General features: G+C 47.4%; 1 protein-coding gene across 2 annotated transcripts in view; it reads right to left on the reverse strand.

Annotated features, from left to right (window-relative positions):
* adap2 (ArfGAP with dual PH domains 2) overlaps positions 1-25,205 on the reverse strand; it is a 34,398-nt gene extending 9,193 nt beyond the window's left edge. Inside the window, exons 1-5 of one of the 2 annotated variants that reach the window (XM_048555013.2) lie at positions 25,013-25,205; positions 9,006-9,136; positions 6,995-7,086; positions 3,407-3,495; positions 2,784-2,896 (exon numbers count right to left, since the gene is read on the reverse strand). In XM_048555013.2, the coding sequence (XP_048410970.1) occupies positions 2,784-2,896; positions 3,407-3,495; positions 6,995-7,086; positions 9,006-9,136; positions 25,013-25,100 (513 nt within the window). In that variant the 5' untranslated portion in view covers positions 25,101-25,205. Of the gene's footprint in view, positions 1-2,783; positions 2,897-3,406; positions 3,496-6,994; positions 7,087-9,005; positions 9,160-25,012 lie in introns of both variants that reach the window. The other variant, XM_048555014.2, reaches the window with a different exon arrangement.
* Between the last annotated feature and the right edge of the window lie 1,916 nt (positions 25,206-27,121).

Here is a 27,121-nt window from a genome sequence, read left to right on the forward strand (position 1 = left end):
AGGTGGCAGGTAAAGACATTTGATGGAATGCCAGGGAAGAAGAGCCGCTTCTAGTTCTGAAGCAGGATCACGAGTCAAAACGTTAACACTTCCTGTCTCATCTCCACAGATGCTGCCTGACTCTGAATTTCTCCAGCAATTTCTACTTCTGTTTATTTTGGATCTCCAGCTCTTTGCTTAATTCTGGAAGAGTATTCATGCCTTTCGTGCATTGTGACCATGATGCTGTGAAAATGAGTCAGTGCTAGAGCTGTTCAGGCAGAAGTTTAGAAGTTTGAGGGAAAAAATAGGATCAGATTTTTGCAAAATTTGAGAGAAAAGGGACATTATAGTTGAGAGGTGGTATGGGTCAAATGAAGATTGAACATTTTGAGAACTGTAGTGAGATAGCCTAATGGGAGAATTTAAAAATAGTACCCTTTTGGGAATAGACGGTATTGATTCAACATTTTGTTCTAATTGGGGAGGTGGTGACTTTATCACACCGTCATTGAGCTAGTCATCTGGAGCTCCCTTGGAATCATGATCTTAAATCTCACCACAGCAGATAGCAAAATTATGATTCCATAAAATCTGGAATTAAAAAGATAGGCTAATTTCTTGAGAGAGAGAAGTCTGTTTTCTTGGCCTCGTGTGGCCAACATGTGACTCCAGACCCACACCAGTGTGACTGATTTTTAACTGTCCTCAGAAATAGCCTAGCAATCTGCTTAGTTCAATGTCAGTTAGGGATGGCCACATTTCATAATGAAATAAAGGGAAGAAATAAGAATGTAAGCTGTCATTGTTGTAGTCACAGACCCTTCAGTCCAACCAGTCCACGCTGACCATAATCCCAAACCAAACTAGGCCCACCTGTCTGTGCTTGGCCCATATCCCTCCAAATATTTCTTATTAACGTATTTATCTAAATATGTTATAACTGTAGCCACACCCGTCACTTCCACTGTCTAAGGAACTTGCAGAATTCGCACGTGGAACAGTACTGTTCCTCACGTCTGTTTAAATCTTTTTCATCTCACTTTAAAAATGTACCGCCTGCTCTTGAAAATCCCCCACCTGAGGGAAAACATACCTGTCATTCACCTTATTTATACTTTCATTATTTAACAAAACTACGATGCTCCAATGAAAAATATCCCAGTCTAATCAGCCTCTCAAACCCTCCATTCCTGATAAATCTGTTCTGAGCCCTCTCCAGTTTAATAATATCTTCCTGTAGCAGAGTGACCAAAACTGCACACAGTATTCCTGAAGAGGCCTCACCAATGTCCTGTACAACCTCAACACAATGCTCCAACTCCTATACTCAAAAGGTCAAGAACAATAAAGGCAAGTGTGCTAAATGTCTTCTTTTCCTTATCTATATGGGATGCAAACATCAAAGATTTATATACCTAAACCCCTAGGTGTCTTTGTTCTACAACATTGACCAAGGCCCTACTTTTAATTGTATAAGTCTTATCTTTGTTTATTTTACCAAAATGTAATACCTCACATTTATTCAAATTAAACTTTTCAGCCCATTGACACAATTGATCAAGGTCTCTTTGTGATCTAGCACCAATCTTGGTGTCTTCTGTAAACTTACTAACCATGCTTCCTATATTCTCATCTAAATGTATAAATGATAAACAAAAGTGGGCCCAGCACCAATTCTTGTGGAACATTGCTGATCATAGGCCTCCCAGTCTGCAAAACAATACTCCTTCCATCACTGTATGTCTCCTGTCATTAAGACACTTTTGTATGCAATTGTGAGCTCACCCTGAATCCCATGTGAACTTCACTGGTTAGTTTACCAGCTGGAGCCTTGTCATGGGCTTTACTAAAGTCCATGTAAACAATGTCTACTGCTCTGCCCATGTCAATTTGTCATTTGCAAATGCACAGAGAGATAGGAGGTATGAATGAATAACCAAGGATTACATAAATTAAGATAGCAGAAATAAACAGGCAGATGGAGGATAAGCATGATTCAAAAGGACCTCCATCCTATTTTTGCCTTAAGAAAGGGCACATAAAGATTGTTGGAAATTAAAAGCCATGACTGTAGTGTTTGTGGATTGTTTAGTGTATATTCGGTAAATGTTGGAGCAGGAGGCAATGTGGAATATGGAACCTTGCCCAGATATGTCCTGCCCACAAAAAGCATAGCTAGTCGCCCCTTCCTCAGGCCACTATCAATCATGAACAAAATGATAGAAGGCACATCACTTGAGTAGCACCGACAGAACCACCTAGCTACTGAACTTGCAATGGCCGTATAAATACTGACAAAGGAACAGACTTCTGTGATGTGGACGAGACCGTGTTTGACACAGTGTGATATCAATGAGCTCAAGTGAAACTGAAATTAATAGGAATCAAGGAGAGGGAAGCAGGGTGGGAGTTACATCTGTTCAAAAGAAAATAGTTGCAGTTGTTGGACTCTGTTTCAGGATTGGAAACTTTTTGCCAACTTCTGCATTAATCACATAACTCGAAGCGCCCCAATTCCAAACAATTAAGACTTTCACCCATTTTCAATATTTTAACAATTAATAAATAAAGTTTTCAATTGAGAAACACCATTGATCAGTATATTTTTCTGTTGGGTTTGTATGCAAGGACACTTCAGAAAATCATACTTAAAATCTTGAAGACTCCATGAGGGTTAGTAACCCATCTATTGTAGGGCATTGTTAATATCCAGTCTTACTGATGTCAGTGGAGCTCTGCTCCTTGTTCAAATTCAGTCTCCAGCAGTAAACACCATATGAGATATTTATTGAGAGCCATACCTCCTCCTTAGCATAGTAATGGATCACACCCTCTTTCTCCAAAAGTCGGAAAGTCCTCTTCTGAAAGTTTCCTTTGTCCTTCCCCCGTTTCCAAAGATTAATGACTTGGTCACCTTTATAATGGGCAAGGAAACATCTATGAACATTGAAGGTTGCAAATTCCAACTTCGGGTTAGTCCTCCTCTCTGCTCAATGACTTAATTGACTCCCTGTCAAGCAATGATTCCAGTTTACAACACTCTTTTCCACATCTCTTCATAACCTAGGTCTCTCCTTGTAATTCATAACACTCGGTGCTCCTCTAATTCTGACATCTTGAGCTTTCCTGATTTTAATCACTCCACTATGGGTGCCATCCCTTCAGTTGCCTGGGCCCTAAGTTTTGGGACGGCACCCTCTCCTCCCTCTCCCTGTCTCTCTCTGCTCCTTTAAAACGCACCACCTGAAAAGCTACCTCTTTGATCAGGCTTTAGGTTATCTCTCCTCACTCAGCTCCTTGTCGAACTTTTTAGGCTGCTTTCTGCTCCTTTGGAACTTGTTGCAAAGTTTTATTGCATGAGACAGTGCTACATAAATACAAGTTGTGGTATGTGAAGGAGGGCCTTTATCCCCAGCTCCTGTACCTGATATGGGAGATTTCTGTTGCTTGGTGACGATGTTAGTGAATTCCTCCCGCTCGTACTTGGCTCGAATCCACTGCTCCTTCAGGACTCTGGATCAGAGACAGAGAGGAACATCAGAGCCGTGAATGCCGGATAAACAACTCTTGCCAAGATGGGTTGTTTAAAGGGAGTACCATATGTTACCAATTACCTATGATCTACTTGCACAGCCCATCTCCCTGACAACTGCAGGTGTTGGAGCTGTGGCCATCGGCAAGCCAGGATAATGTGCTGTCCCAAACGGCTCTACCCTCAGTCTGCAGTGAGTACGGAGTCAGGATATAAAAGGGACCCAAGGAGCAATGTTTTCACACAGAAGGTGGTGCATGTGTGGAATGGGCTGCCAGAGGAAATGATACAGTTACAACATTTAAAAGGCATCTGGATGGGTACATGGACAGGAAGGGTTTAGTGGGATATGGGCCAAATGGGACTGGATTAATTTAGAATTTCTGGTTGGCGTGGATCAAAGGGTCTGTTTCTACGCTGTATATCTCTATGATTCTGTAACAGCCTTGACAACATCACTGTGCACTACCTCTCCAATGGGACCCTGGGTTAGGGATAGAAACAGGAATCACAATGATCTTTTAATCACCCATAACCCTTGGTGATTCCGAGGCCAACCTCAAGTTCAACATTGACCAACAATCTTAGGTGCCCCCTACCCCCCAGTCTTTCCCAGACGGTGGCTGTCGATAATGAATGTGAATATGGTGGAACTACTTGGCAGGGCTTTGGTGGTGCAGCAGCTTTGTCCCTCAGAGGGCAATTAAGAGTTGGTCAGGAGTCACATATAGACCAGACAAGGTAAGGATAGCAGATTCCCTTCCCTAAAGGACATCAGTGAACCAGATGGGTTTGGAACAACAATTGAAGCTAACTGTCATGGTCGCTATCACTGAGATCAGTTTATATCCCAGATTATTCACTGATTATCAATTTCACCAACCAATGAGGTGGGATCTGAAGCCATGTCCTCAACAGATGAACCTGGGCCCCTAGGTTATGAGTGCAGTGACAATACCAGAGATGGCAATGAGGAGATGGATGTTTTTGTCTTCTGCACAGGGGATTGTAGTTCTTTGGAAGCCTTTCCCCTTAAAGGTAGTAGAAGCAGAATCCTTTGAATATTTTTAAGGCTGAAGTCTTAAAGTTTCGGGGGTGAAAGGTTATGGGAACATGGAGAAATTCGATCAGATTTGACTTATTGAATGGTAGAGCAAGCCTGAATGGCTGGTAGTTCTCCTATTTTATATGTTTGTACAGATGCCCCTATTGGTAGCAGTGTTTCCCAGCCATACCTCAAATAGTCAAACCAAATCAGCCAGAGGCCCAGACCTGTCTTCCAGTAAAGAGGTGTTCAGATCACAGCATGAGCAGTTCACTTATTTCAATTACATTCAAAATAAATCTGGAAGATTTAAGAGCTGGCCTCAGTAGAATTGACCCTGAAGCTGTCAGATTGCTACAAAAACAGAGCTTTAGGGAAGGAAATCTGCTGTCCTTATCTGGCCTGGCCTCTATGTGACTCCAGACCTCCAGCATTGGGTTTGAACCTTCACTCAGCTATTTAATAGCCAAGGACCACCCAGCTGATACCTCATGAGAAAGGCTAAATATTCAAAATATAATTCTTCAACATACTTTCTAAAAATGCAAATACAACAGAGAACATGCAGTCAGGTGTGGGACCTTCATGCCATTGCGGGTCTTTGTCCCAAAGGAACAAGCTTGCCATTTACAAATCCAGCAAACACCCAGGAAGATCCGTCAGCCAAGACAAGAGGGGGTCACCTTCCAGTGGAAGTAAATGGTTGGTGGAAGGAAGCATGACTTTGGGTGGATAGTACAGGAAAAAGGGGCAGAACTTAAATGTAGAATGAGGGCATTCAGGGTGATATAGGCAACATGTCTTCACAGAATGAGGAGTGGCAATCTCAAACTCTACTCCCACCAGAAGTTTCTAAACAGACAGGTTTCTGCCAAGCAGTGGATATTAAAGAATACAAAAAAACCTTGAGAAATAGGCCATTCAGCCCCTTAAGCCAGCTCAGCCATTCAATAGGATCATGGCTGATCCAACATGCCTCACACCTACATTACTGCCCTTTCCCCATAACCTTCAATCCCCATAACCTCTCCTGATCAACAATTTATCTCTCTCAACCTTAAATACATACAATGACTCTGCCCCCACAGCTCTCTGTGGAAAGAAGTTTCAAAGACACTCGACCCTGAGTGAAGAAATTCCTTCTCATCTAAGTCTTAAATTGACCCCTCTTAATTCTGAGGCTCTGCCCTCTAGTCCCAGGGTCTCCCATGAGGAGAAACAACCTCTCCACATTTACCCTGTCAAACCTGTTGAGAATTCTGAATGTTTCAATGAGATCACTTCTCATTCTTCATCACTGAGTAGAGTCATAGAGTCGTACATCGTGGAGACAAACCCTTTGTTTCAACCAGTCCACACCAACTATGTTCCAAAATTAAATTAGTCCCACTTGCCTTCATTTGGCTCATATCCCTCCAAACCTTTCCTATTTGTGAACTTATTCAAATGTGTTTTAAACATTGTAGCTGTACTTGTATCCATCATTTTCTCTGGCAGTTCATTCCACACACAGACCACTCACTGTTTAAACAAACGTTGCATCTCATATCCTTTTTAAATCTTTCTCCTGTCACCTTAAAAACATACCCATTAGTTTTAAGCTATCGTGCCCTAGGGAAAAGACCAAGTTCTTATGGTCTTATTAGACCTTATCTATGCCCCTCATGATTTTATAAACCCCAATAAGGTTACTCCTCAACCTCCCACATTCCAGTGAAAAATGTTGCAGCTTTTCCAGGCTATTTTAAAATCCCAAACCCTCCAGTCCTGACAATGGCCTGATAAATCTTTTCCGAACTCTCTCCAGTTTAATAACATCCTTTGTATAACAGGACAATTATAACTGGATACACCACTCAGAAGAGGCCTCACTAACATCTGGTGCAATCTCAACATGACGTCCCAACTCCTGTACTGAAAGGTCTGAGCAATGAAGGCAAGCATGCTTAAACGTCTTTAACCTTTGCTCAGAAGACAATCCCTGTATACTGGGGATCACCCAAGGGAACATTCTCTCAACTGCCTTCCAGGAAGTGATATCTTACCTTAAGAAAGCAGATCAAAACTGCATGTGGTATGCCAGATGTGGTCTCACCAGCACCTTGGGCAGTTGCAGTAAGACTCCCTTACTCTGGTACTTCAACCCCTTTGAAACAAGGGTCAAAGTTCCATTAGTCTTCCTGATTCCCCGCTGTGCACGTGTGCTAGCTTTCTGTGGTTGACGTACAAGTGCTCCTAAGTTCCTTTGTGTGTTTCTCTCCATTGGAGTAGCAGGACTAGGTAAACAGAGTAAAGATTTTGGATCAGCTATAACTGGATGTGGGACAGGTTTGAGAAGCTGAATGCCCTACTACATTGCTAACTGTAAGGCAGGCAGTACCGTTGATACCAGTCTGAAAACCAGCGCCATCTCAGTAAAGGAAGTTGCTGCTTACACACAGTCTGAAGCCTGAGGCTTGTAGTAGAAAGGAGGAACCTTTGCCTCATAGTGTTTCCTCGCCATCCTGTTACCGTGGTTTTTCATTTGCTAGACACGCAAAAATAAAGAGATGTCAATTGAAAAGAAACTTTCTTTATTGACCAGCAGCCGATCTACAATGAAAACCTGATTCGAAGCCTAACCTTGTGTCTCAGTAATTCAATAGAACAGAATGAATTCACGGGGGAGCAGGAACGCTGACATTTTGGGTCTAGACCCTCATCCGAAATGGTGATGGCTGCTGGGCCTGCTGTGTTCATCCAGCTCCACACCTTGTTATCTCAGATTCTCCAGCATCTGCAGTTCCTACTGGCTCAGAATGAATTCACAGTCTTTTTACTATTTATTGTTATACATTATCTGCTGCACATTCCCAGAGGCTTTGACTCAATGATGAGATACAGAACTGAGAATAACTGCAGGATACATGGAACAGACCCTCGTCCACCCGTATGGATCTGAGCTATGCCTGCCTCTTATTAAGGTGTGTGGGTTATCGGGGGATGGGTCTGGGTGGGATGCTCCAAGGGTTAGTGTGGGCTTGTTGGGCCGAAGGGCCTGTTTCCACACGGTAGGGAATCTAATCTAAATAACGCTGCATCCCATGAATGAGTTTTTAAAAAAATTCTGATCTTATCCTCTTACATGTGAAGGTGTGTCATAAGAGGGAATCATTGGGTCATGGTCAGGAGCTCAGGCTCACACTCTCTATATGATCTAATGCCCATCACAGCTCCATGCTGTTGCTTCAGGACTTACTGTACCACTGCATCCCAAAACCAGTCCAGCCTGTCTCTGCCTCCCTAACCGGTTCTTCCTCTCACCCATCCCTTCCTCCCACCCCAAGCCGCACCTCCATCTCCTACCTACTAACCTCATCCCACCTCCTTGACCTGTCCGTCTTCCCTGGACTGACCTAACCCCTCCCTACCTCCCCACCCATACTCTCCTCTCCACCTATCTTCTTTCCTCTCCATCTTCGGTCCGCCTCCCCCTCTCTCCCTATTTATTCCAGAACCCTCACCTCATCCCCCACTCTGATGAAGGGTCTAGGCCCGAAACGTCAGCTTTTATGTTTCTGAGATGCTGCTGGGCCTGCTGTGTTCATCCAGCCTCACATTTTATTATCCATGCTGTTGCTTTTAGGTTTACTCAGCACAAATCAAACATCAGATTCACATCTTTCCCCTAGGTTCATGGGTCACAGTAATCCTGAAATCACTCATTGACTGTACACATGAACAATCCTGGACCTTTCATTCCTTTTATTCATTCATGGGGTGTCGCTGGCCAGGCAGCATTTATTGCCCATCCCTAATTGCCCAGAGGGTGGTTAAGAGTCAGTCATGTTTCTGTGGGTCTGGAGTCACATGTAGATCAGACCATGTAAGCACTGCAGTTTCCTTCCCTAAAGGACAGTAGTGAACCGGATGGGTTTTTCCTGATAATTGACAATGGATTCATCATCATCATTAGACTCTTAATTCCAAATATTTATGGAATTCAAATTCAACCATCTGCCCTGGCGGGATTCGAACCCAGGTCCCAGGACATTATCTGAGTCTCTGGATTAACAGTCCAGCGATAATACCTCTAGGTCATCATCTCCCCTAGAAAGCACTTTGCTTGCGTTTAGGACCAGAAACTTGTTTGATGTTGCCCAGACTGCATGACATATGTGACTCCCATCCCAGGCCCAGCATAGCTGACTGTGCAGCCCTGTGCAGTAATCTGACCAGCCTCTCAGGCAGATCAAGTTGCTAAAAAGAATAACCAGTTAGGATAGTACAGCTAGCCCCAACTAGTGATATTCACTTCCAGTGGGTTTAATTTTAAAAAAGCTTCCTAAAATACACTAATTGTGAACAAACTATGACTTTGCTGATCTAAGCAAACCTAGTGCAAACTGCAGTCAAACTTCACTCAAGAAAGCCCTTCTAATATTGCAATGGAAACATTCCATGTACCTGAACTAAATCATCATCCCAGAAATCCAGTCGGATAGATTTGACTCTGCTGATTCCTGAGAGGTTCCGATGAATCCCTGAACAGTTCAAGCAGATAAACACTCCGATGTTGTAAGAGGCCCAGTCAGGATCTAAGGGGAAGAGAAATTGAAAACTGCTTGTGGATAATTGTGCGGTTATACACTTTGGTGGCAAGAACAGGAAGGCAGGTTACTATCTCAATGGAGTCAAGTTAGGTAAAGGGGAAGTACAACGAGATCCAAGTGTTCTTGTACATCAGGCAATGAAAGCAAGCATGCAGGTACAGCAGGCAGTGAAGAAAGCTAATGACATGCTGGCCTTCATAACAAGAGGAATTGAGTACAGGAGCAAAGAGGTCTTTCTGCAGCTGTACAGGGCCCTGGTGAGACCGCACCTGGAGTATTGTGTGAAGTTTTGGTCTCCAAATTTGAGGAAGGGCATTCTTGCTATTGAGGGAGTGCAGCGTAGGTTCACGAGGTCAATTCCCGGAATGGCGGGAGTATCATATGTGGAAAGATTGGAGCGACTGGGCTTGTATACTCTTGAGTTTAGAAGGATGAGAGGGGATCTGATTGAGAGGTATAAGATTATTAAGGGATTGGACACTGTGGAGGCAGGAAGCATGTTTCCACTGATGGGGGAGTCCAGAACCAGAGGACACAGTTTAAAAATAAGGGGTAGGCCATTTAGAACAGAGTTGAGGAAAAACTTCTTCACCCAGAGAGTGGTGGATATATGGAATGCTCTGCCCCAGAAGGCAGTGGAGGTCAACTCTCTGGATACTTTCAAGAAAGAGATAGACAGAGCTCTTAAAGATAGTGGAATCGAGGGTTATGGGGATAAGGCAGGAACAGGATACTGATTGTGGATGATCAGCCGTGATCATAATGAATGGTGGTGCTGGCTCGAACGGCCGAATGGCCTACTCCAGCACCGATTGTCTATTGTCTATTGTCTGTTGTCTATTGCTGATTAATCACTGCTCAATGACACTGCTTTGTGCCCTGTTAGAAGCAGAACATTATTTTACAACAACATTTCATTAGTCCCCTTAACTTCGTACAAGGTCACAAAGCATTTCCCAGACACAATTATCAGATAAATTGTAGACGCTAAAATAAAACAAAGAATTGCAGATGCTAGAAATCTGAAACAAAAATGGACATTGCTGGAGAAACTCGGCAAGTGTAGCAAAATCTGCAGAGAGAAAGCAGAGTTAACGTTTTGAGTCCAGTGACCCTGCTCCAGAACTAATAGCAGCTGGAAAGAGGTGATATTTATTCTGAAGATATAGGATCACAAAGGAGATTTTAAAAACATATGAATTAAGAGCAGGAAGAGACAATGTGGCCGCTCAAGCCTATTATGCCATTTAATAAACTCATTTTCAAATTTCTACATCAGTCCCATTTTTCTAGCTGAGATTCTTTTGATTAATTACTGGGAAGAGAGAATTGTCTAATGACAGGAGGATGTTGGTCATTTTTATTCAGTAACAAGCTCTGGGCATTTCTGCTTGGGCCAGCATTCATTGCCCATCGCTAATTGCCCCTTGAGAAGGTGGTGATGAGCTTAACTTCTGAGACAGCATCAGCCCTTGGTGCCTGGCCACACCCACCACACTGTCAAGGAGATGGTGCCAAAGTTTGGCACAGTAACACTGAAGGAACAGCAATGTACTCGAGTCTACAGAAGTGCAGGTTAAGATTGGCCATGTTAAATTACACATAGCGTCCAGGGATGTGTAGGCTAGGATTCGATTAGCCATGAGAAATGCAGGTTATCAGGGATTGGATGGGGGTTTGGGTGTGGGTGGGATACTCTTTGGTGGGTCGGTACAGACTTGATGGGCCAAATAGCCCCTTTCCACACTGCAGGGAGACTATGATTCTTAGATGTTTCCAAGTCAGGATGGTGAGTGGTTTGGAGGGAACCTACAGCTGGTAGTGTTCTCATGCAACTTCTGCCCTGCAGGCTGGGATGATGTTGCTGCAGTGCATCTAACGGATGGGAAGTAAATTCCTGATTGTCCCTGAGAGCCATGGGGCAGTTCTCTCCTTAGAGAGAGTTGACAGGTGGTGGTTTAATGTAAGGATTACCACACCTCAGGACGAGGGGAGACACTGAGGAGGAGAGATGGTCATGGTAATTTCAGCTGGTGTGGAAACTACTGCCACTGTGCTGAGGGAGCGCCGAACTATCGGAGGGTCAGTGCTGAGGGAGTGGGGCACTGTCGGAGGTTCAGTGCTGAGAGAGCACCGCACTATCGGAGGGTCAGTGCTGATGGAGCGGGGCACTGTCGGAGCGTCAGTGCTGAGGGAGTGGGCACAGTCGGAGGGTCAGTGCTGAGGGAGTGGGCACTGTCGGAGGGTCAGTGCTGAGGGAGTGCTGAATTATCGGAGGGTCAATGCTGAGGGAGTGGGCACTGTCGGAGGGTCAGTGCTGAGGGAGTGGGCACAGTCGGAGGGTCAGTACTGAGGGAGCGCCGCACTGTCGGAGGGTCAGTGCTGAGGGAGCGCCGCACTGTCGGAGGGTCAGTGCTGAGGGCGCGCCGCAATGTCGGAGGGTCAGTGTTGAGAGAGTGCCGCACTGTCGGAGGGTCAGTGCTGAGGGAGTGGGGCACTGTCGGAGGATCAGTGCTGAGGGAGTGGGCACTGTCGGAGGGTCAGTGCTGAGGGAGCGCCGCACTGTCGGAGGGTCAGTGCTGAGGGAGCGCCGCACTGTCAGAGGGTCAGTGCTGAGGGAGCACCGCACTGTCAGAGGGTCAGTGCTGAGGGAGCGCCGCACTGTCGGAGGGTCAGTGCTGAGGGAGCGCCGCACTGTCGGAGGGTCAGTGCTGAGGGAGTGGGCACTATCGGAGGGTCAGTGCTGAGGGAGCAGGCACAGTCAGAGGGTCAGTGCTGAGGGAGCGCTGCACTGTCGGAGGGTCAGTGCTGAGGGAGCGCCGCACTGTCAGAGGGTCAGTGCTGAGGGAGTGGGCACTGTCGGAGGGTCAGTGCCATGGGAGGGGGCACTGTCAGACTGTCAGTGCTTAGGGAGCGCCGCTTTGTTGGAGGGTCAGTGCTGAGGAAGTGCTGTACTGTCAGAGGGTCAGTGCTGAGGGAGCGGGTACTGTCAGAGGGTCAGTTCTGAGGGAGCGCCGCACTGTCGGAGGGTCAGTGCTGAGGGAGTGGGTACTGTCAGAGGTTCAGTGCTGAGGGAGCGGGTACTGTCAGAGGGTCAGTTCTGAGGGAGCGCCGCACTGTCGGAGGGTCAGTACTGAGGGAGTGGGCACTGTTGGAGTGTCAGTGCTGAGGGAGCGGGCACTGTCGGAGGGTCAGTTCTGAGGGAGTGCTGCACTGTCGGAGCGTCAGTGCTGAGGGAGCGGGCACTGTCGGACGGTCAGTGCTGAGGGAGCGCCACACTGTCAGAGGGTCAGTTCTGAGGGAGCGCCGCACTGTCGGAGGGTCAGTACTGAGGGAGCGCCGCACTGTCGGAGGGTCAGTACTGAGGGAGCGCCGCACTGTCGGAGGGTCAGTACTGAGGGAGTGGGCACTGTTGGAGGGTCAGTGTTGAGGGAGCGAGCACTGTCGCAGGGTGAGTGCTGAGGGAGTGGGCACTGTTGGAGGGTCAGTGCTGAGAGAGCGCCGCACTTCGGAGGGTGAGTGCTGAGGGAGTGGGCACTGTTAGAGGGTCATTGCTGAGGGAGCGCTGCACTGTCGGAGGGTCAGTACTGAGGGAGCGCCGCATTGTCGGAGGGTAAGTGCTGAGGGAGTGGGCACTGTCACAGTGTCAGTGCTGAGGGAGTGGGCACTGAGGGAGGGCCAGTGCTGAGGGAGTGGGCACTGTCGCAGGGTCAGCACTGAGGGAGTGGGCACTGTCGGAGGGTCAGCGCTGAGGGAGTGGGCACTGCCGGAGGGTCAGCGCTGAGGGAGCGGGCACTGTCGGATGGTCAGTGCTGAGGGAGTGGGCACTGTGGGAGGGTCAGTACTGAGGGAGTGGGCACTGCTGGAGGGTCAGTGCTGAGGGAGTGGGCACTGTCACAGGGTCAGTGCTGAGGGAGCACCGCACTGTCGGAGGGTCGGTGCTGAGGGAGCGGGCACTGTCGGAGGGTCAGTGCTGAGGGAGTGGGCACTGTGGGAGGGTCAGTGCTGAGGGAGTGGGCACTGTGGGAGGGTCAGTGCTGAGGGAGCGCTGCACTGTCGGAGGGTCAGTACTGAGGGAGTGGGCACTGTCACAGGGTCAGTGCTGAGGGAGCGCCGCACTGTCGGAGGGTCAGTGCTGAGGGAGTGGGCACTGTCGGAGCGTCAGCGCTGAGGGAGTGGGCACTGTCGGAGGGCCAGAGCTGAGGGAGTGGGCACTGTCGGAGGGCCAGAGCTGAGGGAGTGGGCACTGTCAGAGGGTCAGTGCTGAGGGAGTGGGCACTGTCAGAGGGTCAGTGCTGAGTGAGTGCCGCACTGTCGGAGGGTCAGTGCTGAGGGAGTGGGCACTGTCGGAGGGTTAGTGCTGCCTCTTCGGTACACATAACAGATTCCAGTCTCAAAGAGCTCTGTGTTCTCCTGGGTCTACCATTTATCACACAAACAACATTCCTGTAAGGTACTGACGATCCAAACATTGTCACAGTTTAGTTGGTAGGATATTGCTGTGTGCAAATTAGCCGTTCCATTTTTAACAATTGCAATTACATTTAAAAAGTAAAAAGTGAAAGAACTGCGAATGCTGAAAATTGTAAACAATCGAAAAATATCAGCACGTCTTGCAGCATCTGTGAACTGAAATTAGATTAGATTCCCTACAGTGTGAAAACAGGCCCTTCGGCCCAACAGGTCCACACCGCCCCTTAGAGCATCCCACCCAGACCCATCCCCCTATAATCCACACACTCCAGAACACCACAGGCAATTTACCATGGCTGATCCAACAAGCCTGCACATCTTTGGACTGTGGGGGAAACCGGAGCATCCAGAGGAAACCCACACAGACACAAGGAGAATGTGCAAACTCCACACAGATAGTTACCTGAGGCTGGAATCACACCCAGGTCCCTGGCGCTGTGAGGCTGCAGTGCTAACCCCTGAGCCACTGTGCTGTGTTTCAGCACACAGTTCTGAGGAAGGGTCACTGGACCCAAAATGTTAACTCTGATTTCCCTTCACAGATGCTGCTAGACTTGCTAAGTTTTTGAGCAACTTCTGTTTTTGTTAGACAAAAAAGTACCTTATTAGCTGTAAGCTGTGTTTGGGACATCATGAGATCATGTCATTTGCAAGCTGTCCTGACCTTTAGTCAGTGAGTGTATCCATGGAGAGAGTTGGTGTTTTGGATTCATCCCAAACAGTATTAATTGCGGCCCGTGGGTGAACTATGTGTCAGCTTCGTATAAAGTCATGTATTTTTAGAAGTTGGGCAGCTTTGAAAGAAGAAAATCTGAAATTTCAGTTCCCCTTCCCTCCAAGAGGGTTCTGCTTCGCACCAATGTTGCTGAGTTGCTTTAATTCCTCAGAAATAGGGGAATGGCTTGTTTAGCTTGGAGCTGGGTCCACCTGATACAGCATCCAATTTCTACAAGCTCAGAGCCCTCAACTGATAGCCAGTGTATCCCCCTTTCTCCCAGTGTTACTTTGAACGCTTGGACTCTTGTTAAGGAAATGAAGCCACAAGTGCCACTGAAATGGTGATGTGAACAGATTATTTGGCTGCAGTGGAAGCGCAGGAACAGGATATTCATGGCTATTGAAGTTACCCACCTGAACAGAAAATAATTTTCATTTGACTTTTCCCAAATTAAAATCTGAGCTTTACTTGGGGAGAAAGTTCCAAAATTCCATTCCACTTTTGTGTCAAGAAGTATTTCCTGGCATCATTTCTGAATGACCTGGCTCGAATTTTAAGATGTTCTTGACTCTTGACCCCAGCCCAACAACTCCCCCAACGGAAAGGGTTTCTCTTTATCAACCCTTTTAACTCCTGTAAGTCATCTAGTGACGAAGGCGTTTAGTATGCTTGCCTTTATTGGTCAGTGCATTGAGTAAAAGAGTTGGGAGGGTCATGTTGCAGCTGTATGGGACATTGGTTAGGGCCACTTTTGGAATATTGTTTTCAATTCTGGTCTCCCTGCTGTAGGAAGGATGTTTTGAAACCTGAAAGGGTTCAGAAAGGATTTACAAGGACAATGCCAGGGTTGGAGGGTTTGAGCTACAGGGAGAGGTTGAATAGTCTGGGGCTATTTTCCCTGGCGCAAAGGAGGCTGAGGGGTGACCTTATAGAGGATTATGTAATCATGAAGGGCATGGACAAGGTGACTAGCCAGGATCCTTCCTCAAGGGTAGGGGAGTCCAAAACTAGAGAGGCATAGGTTTAAGGTGAGAAGAGGAAGATTTAAAAGGGATCTGATGGGCAACTTTTTCACACAGAGGGTGGTGCGTGTTTGGAATGAGCTGCCAGAGGAAGTGGTGGGGGCTGGTACAAATACAAAACTGATGTATGAATAGAAGGGGTTTAGAGGGATATGGATCAAATACTGACAAATGGGACTAGATTAACTTAGGATATTGGGTTGGTGTGGACAAGTTGGACTGAAGGGTCTGTTTCCATACTGTACAGCTCTGTGACTCTGTGACCTCAGTTAGCCCCCTGTCTTAACCTACACTACAGGAGCAACAGCAATGTTCTCAGTATGTCCCAGTAACAATTGCCTTTAATCCTGCTGTTATTCTGTCACATGCCTGTGAACACATTCAGAGAGGCTAATGCAGGAAGACAGGATTCCTGGCTGATGAGTTGTTTTCCCTCACCATCCCTGTCAGCAGTGCCTGCAGGGCAGGGTGAAACAGGATAACACAGTGTGGAGCTGGAGGAACACAGCAGGCCAGGTAACATCAGAGGAGCAGGAAAGCCTTTTCTGACGAAGGGTCTAGGCCCGAAACGTCAGCTTTTGTGCTCCTGAGATGCTGCTTGGTCTGCTGTGTTCATCCAGCTTCACACTTTGTTATCTTGGATTCTCCAGCATCTGCAGTTCCCATTATCACTGAGCAGGAAAGCTGTTGTTTCAGTTCTGGGCCCTTCTTCAGGAAATTATTTTTTCCTGAAGAATGTTCCCAACCTGAAACGTCAGCTTTCCAGCTCCTCTGATGCTGTCTGGCCTGTTGTGTTCCTCCACCCTGTGTTATCTCTGACTCCAACATTGGCAGTTCTTACTATCTCTCAGTGAAACAGGACTCTGGATTTAGAGTCATAGAGTAATATAGCATGGAACCAGACCCTTTGGCCCAAACTGGACCAAGGTGCCCACTCAGCTAGTTCCAATTGCCTGCATTTAGCCCATATCTCTCTAAACCCATCCCATCCATGTACCTATTCAAATTTTTTTTTAAATGTTGCTCTTGTACCTGCCTAAACCACTTTCTCTGGAAGCCCATTCCATATACGCACCGCTCTCTGTGTGAAGAACTTCCCCCTCAGGTCCTTCTTAAATTTTTCCCCTCTAGCCTTGAACCCATGCCCTCTAGTTTTCAATTCCCCATCCCTGGGAAAAAGACTATATGTTTTCATCCTATCTGTGCCCCTCAGGATTTTATACACCTCAATAAGGTCACACCTCATTCTCCCACGTTCCAAGGAATAAAGTCCTATCCTGGCCAACCTCTCCCTCTAACTCAGGCCTACTAGTCCTGGCAACATCCTCGTTAATTTTTGCACAATTTCCACTTTAACAATGGCTTTCCTATAACAGGGTGGCCAAAACTGTATACAATACTCCAAGTGCAGCTTCACCAATGACTGATACAACAGTAACGTGACGTCCCAACTCCTGTACTCAGTGTCTCGGCCAATGAAGGCCAGCATACCAAATGCCCTCTTCACCACTCTGTCCCCCCGTGACACCGCTTTCAATGATCTGTATACTTGCACTCCTAGATCCCTCTGTTCCACTACACTCCTCAGGATCTCACCATTTACTCTATAAGTCCCACCTTGGTTTGAGCTTCCAAAGTGCAACACCTCACATTTATCTGTACTGAATTGCATTTGCCAATCCTCTGCCCACTTCCCCATTTGATCAAGATCCCTCTGTAATTTTTGATAATCGTCCTCCACATCAGCGATGCCTCCTAATTTTGTATCATCCGCAAACTTACTAATCATGTTATTTACACTCACATCCAGGTCATTTATGTAAATAACAAATAACAAAGGTCCCAGCACAGAACCCTGGGGCACACCACGAGTCACAGGCCTCCAGTCCGAGAAACAACCTTCAACCATCACCCTCTGCTTCCTACCATCGAGACAATTAGCCAGCTCTCCCTGGATCCCATGCAAACTCACCTTCATGATTACTCATCCATCCTCTTGGTTACTTAGAAAACTCTAAAAGAGTTAGAATTTAGAATTTAGAGTTTACAGTTGAAAAACTCTGTCAGACATGATTTCCCGTGTACAAATCCATGGTGACTATCCCTAATCAGATCTTATTATCTCTTGGGTAATAAAATGTGAGGCTGGATGAACACAGCAGGCCAAGCAGCATCTCAGGAGCACAAAAGCTGACGTTTCGGGCCTAGACCCTTCGTCAGAGAGGGGGATGGGGTGAGGGTTTTCGAATAAATAGGGAGAGAGGGGGAGGCGGACCGAAGATGGAGAGAAAAGAAGATAGGTGGAGAGAGTATAGGTGGGGAGGTAGGGAGGGGATAGGTCAGTCCAGGGAAGACGGACAGGTCAAGGAGGTGGGATGAGGTTTGTAGGTAGATGGGGGTGCGGCTTGGGGTGGGAGGAAGGGATGGGTGAGAGGAAGAACAGGTTAGGGAGGCAGAGACAGGTTGGACTGGTTTTGGGATGCAGTGGGTGGAGGGGAAGAGCTGGGCTGGTTGTGTGGTGCAGTGGGGGGAGGGGACGAACTGGGCTGGTTTAGGGATGCGGTGGGGGAAGGGGAGATTTTGAAACTGGCGAAGTCCACATTGATACCATTAGGCTGCAGGGTTCCCAGGCGGAATATGAGTTGCTGTTCCTGCAACCTTCGGGTGGCATCATTGTGGCACTGCAGGAGGCCCATGATGGACATGTCATCTAAAGAATGGGAGGGGGAGTGGAAATGGTTTGCGACTGGGAGGTGCAGATGTTTGTTGCGAACCGAGCGGAGGTGTTCTGCAAAGCGGTCCCCAAGCCTCCGCTTGGTTTCCCCAATGTAGAGGTAGCCACACCGGGTACAGTGGATGCAGTATACCACATTGGCAGATGTGCAGGTGAACCTCTGCTTAATGTGGAATGTCATCTTGGGGCCTGGGATAGGGGTGAGGGAGGAGGTGTGGGGGCAAGTGTAGCATTTCCTGCGGTTGCAGGGGAAGGTGCCGGGTGTGGTGGGGTTGGAGGGCAGTGTGGAGCAAACAAGGGAGTCACGGAGAGAGTGGTCTCTCTGGAAAGCAGACAGGGGTGGGGATGGAAAAATGTCTTTGGTGGTGGGGTCGAATTGTAGATGGCGGAAGTGTCGGAGGATGATGCGATGTCCTCCGACACTTCCGCCATCTACAATTCGACCCCACCACCAAAGACATTTTTCCATCCCCACCCCTGTCTGCTTTCCGGAGAGACCACTCTCTCCGTGACTCCCTTGTTCGCTCCACACTGCCCTCCAACCCCACCACACCCGGCACCTTCCCCTGCAACCGCAGGAAATGCTACACTTGCCCCCACACCTCCTCCCTCACCCCTATCCCAGGCCCCAAGATGACATTCCACATTAAGCAGAGGTTCACCTGCACATCTGCCAATGTGGTATACTGCATCCACTGTACCCGGTGTGGCTTCCTCTACATTGGGGAAACCAAGCGGAGGCTTGGGGACCGCTTTGCAGAACACCTCCGCTCGGTTCGCAATAAACAACTGCACCTCCCAGTCGCAAACCATTTCCACTCCCCCTCCCATTCTTTAGATGACATGTCCATCATGGGCCTCCTGCAGTGCCACAATGATGCCACCCGAAGGTTGCAGGAACAGCAACTCATATTCCGCCTGGGAACCCTGCAGCCTAATGGTATCAATGTGGACTTCACCAGCTTCAAAATCTCCCCTTCCCCCACCGCATCCCTAAACCAGCCCAGTTCGTCCCCTCCCCCCACTGCACCACACAACCAGCCCAGCTCTTCCCCTCCACCCACTGCATCCCAAAACCAGTCCAACCTGTCTCTGCCTCCCTAACCTGTTCTTCCTCTCACCCATCCCTTCCTCCCACCCCAAGCCGCACCCCCATCTACCTACAAACCTCATCCCACCTCCTTGACCTGTCCGTCTTCCCTGGACTGACCTATCCCCTCCCTACCTCCCCACCTATACTCTCTCTACCCATCTTCTTTTCTCTCCATCTTCGGTCCGCCTCCCCCTCTCTCCCTATTTATTCGAGAACCCTCACCCCATCCCCCTCTCTGATGAAGAGTCTAGGCCCGAAACGTCAGCTTTTGTGCTCCTGAGATGCTGCTTGGCCTGCTGTGTTCATCCAGCCTCACATTTTATTATCTTGGATTCTCCAGCATCTGCAGTTCCCATTATCTCTGATTATTATCTCTTGGAATTATCTTTAACCTTATCTACCAGATCAATCTCATACCCTCTTTTTGCTCTTCTGATTTCCCTCTTACGTGTGCTTCTACACTTTTTATACTCATCTAGGGATTCACTGCAGCTCAATAGCTTAAACCCAACATATGCCTTCTTCATTTTCCTGACCAGAGCCTCAATATCCCTCATCAGCCAGAAATCCCTAAACCTGCCAGCTTTTCCCTTCACCCTAACAGGGACATACTGTCCCTGAACTCTTGATATCACCTTTTAAAAGCCCCCCCATTTGCCAGTCGTTCCTTCTTCCTTCAAACAGACTCACCCAGTCGACTTCTGCTAGATCCTGCCTTATGGCCCCAAAATTGAGCCTGCTTCAGTTTAGCATCTTAACCCGTGGACCTGTCCCACCTTTTTCCATAAATATGTTAAAACTAAAACAGTTATGGTCACTGGACCCAAAGTGCTCTCTGACTGACACTTCACTTACTTGTCCAAACTCTTTGAGGAGGTTCAGTTTAGCACCCGGCCCTCTGCATTTGATTTAGGAAACTTTCTTGGACACATTTAACAAATTCCACCCCTTCCAGACCTTTTACACTGTGAGTGTCAATACAGGGGAAATTAAAATCTCCAACCAATACTACTCTGTTATTCCTACAGGTATCTGCAATCTCTCAACACACCTGCTCCTCTAGTACCCACTGGCTATTTAGGGGCCTATATTCCAGTCCCAACAGAGTGACCATCTCCTTCTTGTTTCTAAGTTGCTTTCTGATATGACCTCATTGACGATCCCTGAAGAACATTATTATCTCCTCCCTTATCAAAAGCTCCTCTCCTCTCCTCGCTTACATGTACTTCTGTCACACCTGGAACTTCTGTATCCAGGAACATTGGTCCTGCCTTTCTCTCAGCCATGTTTCTGTTATGGCTGTAATATCTCAGTCTTCAGAGCCAATCCATGCTCTGAACTCATCTGCCTTACCAGTCAGGCCTTGTGTGTTGAAATAAATGCACTTTAAACCAGAAGCGTTTTCCCTCACTTTACTGTGCCCCTGGTAACCTGAATAGCAAACTTGCTGTCAGCTCTCCTGTGGAATTTAAAATTCCCAACCCTGCCCACTTAAAGGGTGGGAAATGATGGAGATTAAAGTCCCTGCCAGGATCACGTCTCCTATTGAACAAGTGTTTGACAAAGTCAAGAGCACAAAATGTAACAGCACACATTTGGGATCAGCTGTGATTGTGAATAACCCGCACCCTCTGAGTCGCGAGGTTATAAGCTGAAGTCCAGTCTCTCAACAGGAAGATGCTGAGAGGAGGCTGCACTGTCAGAGATGCCCTTTGGATGGATAAATTATTAAACAAAAGCTCCCTTGAATAGATAGAAGAGATCACAGCGCCCTATTTTGAAGAAGAGTCGGGGAGTTATTTCTGGTGTCTGGTCAATATTTATTCCTCAATTAGCATTGCATAAACAAGTTGTGTACGGCTGGTTGTGGGATCTTGCCATGCGCTTGGTTGGTTACTGTCTTTCTTACACTTCGCACACACTTCAAAGGCTGCAGAATGCTTTCGAGCATCCAGTGGCCATGAAGGTACTATTTAAATGTGAGCCTTTATTTTAAAATGTTACATCTTATTTTAAGGGAAGTTTTATCCAGGTTTAAAATTCAGCAGACGGAGAGGCTTGAGTCTGGCCTCATTCTGAATGCAATGTGAAGCCAGAGGGGAAAGGTTATTGATGTTACTGATTAACAACCAAAACTGTCACTTGTATTTGTCCAATACCATTAATATAAAAGTGAACAAACTAGGTGCGTGTGCATACACACACACACAGAGACACACATGCACACACATAGACACACACACGGACACAGAATCTCACACACCAACACACACACACACACACACATGGGCGCACACATGGACACGGACACACACAGACACACGGACACACACACACGCACACGGACACAGAATCTCACACACTGACACACTCACGGACACACGCACGGACACACACTGACACACACACACAGACACAGAATCTCACACACTGACACACACACGCATGGACACACACGCACGGACACACACTGACACACACACAGACACACACGGACGGACACACACACGGACGGACACACACAGACAGGCGCGCGTGGACACACACGTGCATGGGCACACAAGCACACAGATACACGCGCATGGACACACGCACTTGGACACGGACACAGAATCTCACACACTGACGCACATCTACTGCCTGGAATGAATTAAAGTCTGTAGCAGTGACACAACCCCAGCATAGTGTGTGTTCAATCGGATTTTTATGCGCCAATGTTCCTTAAATAGCAAACTCTGCATTTTGAAAGACAGGAGTTTTTTTTTCTGATGGATGAATAGAGAACACCCCGATCAGAAATTCCTCTGGAGAGAAGGAAGGGAGGATCAAAATAAGGCTTCCAGCCAGCTCCTCAGTTGAAAGAAAGACCTTATATTTATATCAGAAAGGAAAACAGGAATTGCTCGAAAAATTCAGCAGGTCTAGCAGCATCTGTGGAGAGAAATCAGAGTTAATTTTTCAAATCCAGTGACCCTTCCTTAGAACTGATTGTAGCGAGGAAAAGGTTAGTTTTCATGTAGAAGATAGAGTGGGGGCAGGGGTAAGGAGTAAACAATAAGAGGGTGTAGAGCCCAAAGAGAGACAATAGTCAGACAGACAAAGGAGAGGATAACAGTCAGCCTAGGAAGGTAAATAGCTATTAATGGGGACTGTTAGTGGCTAAAAATGTGTTGTGTGTAATAGCAGCCCATATGATAACAAGGCCCGATGTGTAGGGAATGGGGGTAAGGACATAGGAGAAGGTGCCTCAAGCCCTAAAATTGTCAAATTTGGTATTGAGTCCAGAAAGCTGTGGAGTTCCCAAGTGGAAAATGTGGTGTTGTTCTTCCAGCTTGTGCTGAGCTTCACTGGAGAACAGCAGTAAGACTGAGACAGAGATGTTGTCCAGGGAACAAGTAGCTCAGAGATAGTAGGACCTGCAGATGCTGGAGAATCTGAGATAACAAGGGAGCTGGATGAACATAGCAGGCCAAGCAGCACCAGCGGAGCAGGAAAGCTGATGTTTTAGGCCTAGACCCTTCTCAGGGTCTTTTTTGTAGGCAGAAGGTAGACGTTATGTGAAGTGGTCGCCCAGTTTTATATTTATATAACAGCTTTCACCATCTCAAGACAATCACAATTGAGTACTTTTGAAAGTGCAGTCGCTGTGGTAATTTTGGTGGAGTTTTGTATGAGTTTAGCCGCTGTAGAAAACAGTCATGCTGAGCCTGTTTTAGATACAAGACCCAGTTCGTTTGTACATTTATCAACACTCTGTAAAACTCTCTCTCTAGATAAACTGTTTCTCTTCACTTTAAACACATTTCCTGTCAGCTGTACATTAAATTCCTATTTTTAACAAGCCAAAGGGTAATTGCAAAGAAGAGAAGTTATTTGTTTATAGTTTTTAGCTGACTGTGGCTTCATCGGAATCATTTGCATGTATGACACCTTAGTCCAAACATACAAGATAACCTTCCCTAAGACACATTTAAATGACCAACAGCAGATACCCAGGAGTGAGTTACACACTGGAATCTAACTGAGGGGCTCAGCGTGGATTATTTATGAAATAACAGATGCCCGGAAGTGAGTTACACACTGGAATCTAACTGAGGGGCTCAGCGTGGATTATTTATGAAATAACAGATACCCGGGAGTGAGTTACACACTGGAATCTAACTGAGGGGCTCAGCGTGGATTATTTATGAAATAACAGATTCCCGGGAGTGAGTTACACACTGGAATCTTACTGAGGGGCTCAGCGTGGATTATTTATGAAATAACAGAAAACCGGGAGTGAGTTACACACTGGAATCTAACTGAGGGGCTCAGCGTGGATTATTTATGAAATAACAGATTTCCGGGAGTGAGTTACACACTGGAATCTAACTGAGGGGCTCAGCGTGGAGTTCATATATAGACTAACATATAAACGGCAGTGAGATACAGACAGAACTAATCGAGGGGTTCAGGCTGGTTTATATATGGAATAACAGATACGGGGGATGGTGAATTGCAGACTAGAATCTAATGGAGGGGTTCAGGGTGACTTATATATAAAATAACATATTCGGCAGTGAGCTATAACAAGGAGTTCAGGGTAGTTGATATACAGAATAATAGACACCCAGGAGTGTGTTACAGACTGGAGCAAATCGTGGGGTTCGGGGTGGTTTATGTATAGAATAACAGATGCTCAGGCGTGAGTTACAGACTGGAATCTAAAAGAGAGTTTCAGCGTAGTTTATATATAAAATAACATATACCTTGTTATCTCAGATACCCGGGTGTGAGTTACAGACTGGAATCTGATTGAGGAGTTTGATAAGTTTACAGATAGAATAACAGGTACCCGGGGGTGAGTTACAGACTGGAATCTAAGATATTGAAGTGACTTTGTTTTAAGGATGATTGTTTGGAAACTGTAATCTCATCAGACATCCTGTTTACCAGAGTGAAGGAGAATCTACAGAGCTGACCCTGGGAAATGCATCCTGACAACTGGCTGTACAGTATTCGCATTGTGCAGGGAGTATTGTATATCACAGGACATCCTATAGGACACACCATATATAACACACAGTTTTCCAAAGGGCAGGCTCCTGATTTCACGGATTCCCGGATCACATTGGGAAACGGCGGAGGCCATTCTCTATTCTACCAGCCGCTCAGGTCATTGTCGGATCCCAATTCCCACCTTCGTTCCCGTTTCCTGACAACTGCTCTCAGTTTCGGGAGTGATACAGGGGGCAGGTTATGACAGAGGTATAAGCCAGACTCTGCACGTTAGCCGGCCAGCGACTGTCGGAGGCAACCGGAGCAGATTCTGAGCCAAAGCAGCCTGCTGCAACAACAACCAGCTACATTCGTCTAGCATTCCTCCGTCATGGCCCGGGCGCTTCACAAGACCGATTGACAAACACCATTTTGGTAACGAGTCACAAACACTGACATTAGGAGCGGAGAGGGAGGCAACTTTTCAGGACATCCAGAGAGAGAGAGAGGGGGGAGAGGGGAAGTCTGGGGAAGGAATGACAGAGAGTGGCATCTGAGAGGCAGGTCAGTTCGGAGCGGAATGGGGTCAGCACAGAGCGCGGGGGGGGGGGGGGGGGGGGGTTTGGTCAGAGACAGACCCCGGGGGTAGGGAGGGGGCGAGGATACGGGGCTGAGACTTTTAAAACCAGGCTCACCAGACGGGAAGGGGGTGGGGGAGGAGTGGAAGGGGGGTGGGGGGTGGAGAGTGGGATTTGCTACCAGCTGGGACCCGGGCAACACGGGCTCAGCCAGTGAAGCAGTTAACACCGAGTGACAGTGGGGTCAGTCTCGCAGGCCAACTTACCGGCTGCCCCACAATCCGCGCAGCGGCTGTTCTCTCCCTCTCTCAGCAGCTCCAGCAGAACCCTCTTGTTCTGATCCCGGTCTCCCATAGTTAAACCCTGAGGCAGAGCGACACCACCGCCCCACCCCAGATCCGCACTGTCCCACTGTCTCGCAGGCGGTGAGCTGAGGCTATCTGTTGGTCCCCCCGCAGAGTGAGCTGCGCGCTGTCTGAGCCCAGCCTCTCTATCTCCCTCCCTCCCTATTCCCAGCAGGAGACACACCTCCTGAGTCCCAGTCCCTGCTCACCCTCACCGGCACTCCAATCCTTCCGGGACGCACTAGCTCTGCCCTTGGGGTAGGGAACCGGAATATTCAGATACAAATGACTCTAAAATCCGGCGTGGAATCGACCTTTCAAACCTCGAAAAGCCCTTCCAAAATGTGAATTTTTGTGGTTGGGTCAAGTGAAGTCAAAGTGACAGGTTTTACTGAAGGAATTGGTTTTTGGAGGAGGACAATCAACACACTAAGTTCATCTTTAAAAAAAGAACAGTTTAATTCATACCCGCTCTCTGATCATAGCTACTCATTGTTTGGCCATTTTCCAGAGACCCCTGACCCCAGGATAGAGCCCCCCGACCCTGGAATAGAGCCCGAGATGGTGCCCCCCCACTTCCGACCCCGGGGTAGACCCCCCCGAACCCGGGATAGTGCCCCCCACCTCCGACCCCGGGATAGTGCCCCCCACCTCCGACCCCGGGATAGTGCCCCATGACCCCTGGACAGGGTGCTTTAGTCTCCATTTCAGTGATGGAGGGAGGGGATCACCTTGTTTCCATGTCCCAAACGGAGGCTGCTAACCCCTCAGTACATAGAACAGCACAGCACACGCTAAACTGCCATTTAGTGTTCAGGGATGTGTCCATTAGGTGGGTTATAGGGGGATGGGTCTGGGTGGGATGCCCTGTGTGTGGGAGTGGACTTGTTGGGCTGCAGGGCCTGTTTCCACACTGAAGGGGTTCTATGAACATTTGAGAGGTCCATTCAAAAGTCTGATAACATCAGAGAAGAAGCTGTTCTTGCATCTGTTGGTATGTGTATTGAAGCTTATACATTTTCTGCCCCATGGAACAGGGTGTAAGAGAGTATAACGGGGTGGGAGAGTTACGTTGGGTGCTTTCCTGAGGCAGTGAGAAGTGTAGGTGGAAGGCTGGTTTGCGTGATGGACTGGGCTATGTTCACAACCCTCTGTAGCTCCTAAAAAGCCAAAAGAACTGCAGATGCTGTGAATCAGGAACAAAAACAAACTTTCTGGATCTGTGCCAGATCAAAGATGCTGCCAGACCTGCAGAGCTTTTCCAGCAACTTTGTTTCTGTCTCTGTGGTTCCTTGGTGTCTTCAGTAGAGCAGTTTCCATCCTATGCTATGACACAATGTTATGGATTAGATGCTTTCTGTGGTGCATCTATAAAACTTGGTTGAGTGTTGCTGGACATGTTGAATTTCCGTAGCCTCCTGAGGAAGTAGAGGTGTTCTTATGCTTTCGTGACCATTGTGTCAATGTGGGTGGCCCACGAAAGATTGTTGCTGGTTGTCACTCCCAGGAACCTGATACTCGACCATCTCCATCTCAGCCCCATTGATATAGACACGGGTGTGCCCTTCACTCAGCTTCCTGCAGTCAGTGACCTGGTCTTTTGTTTTGCTGGCATTTGTGGAGAGATTCAAAAACAGAAGTTGCTGGAAATGCTCAGCAGGTCTGGCAGCATCTGTGATGAAAGAAAATCAGAGTTAACATTTCGGGTCCGGTGACCGGTTCTGGGGAAGGGTCATCAGACTGTAACATTAACTCCGATTTTTTTTTCTTCACAGATTCTGCTAGACCTGTTGAACTTTTCCAGCAACTTCTGTTTTTGTGATTTTGTTGCTGATTTACAGCATCCGCAGTTCTTTCGGTTTTTATTTGACAGAGAGATTGTTGTCCTTCCTGTATTCTGTCTCATCATTATTTGAGATCTGACCAACAATGGTGATGTTATCAGCAAACTTGCAGATGGAATTAGAATAGAATAGACTCCCTACAGTGTGGAAACAGGCCCTTTGGCCCAACAAATCCACACTGAACCAC

Source organism: Stegostoma tigrinum, chromosome 22 (genome assembly GCF_030684315.1).
Source record: "Stegostoma tigrinum isolate sSteTig4 chromosome 22, sSteTig4.hap1, whole genome shotgun sequence".
Lineage (NCBI taxonomy): Eukaryota > Metazoa > Chordata > Chondrichthyes > Orectolobiformes > Stegostomatidae > Stegostoma > Stegostoma tigrinum.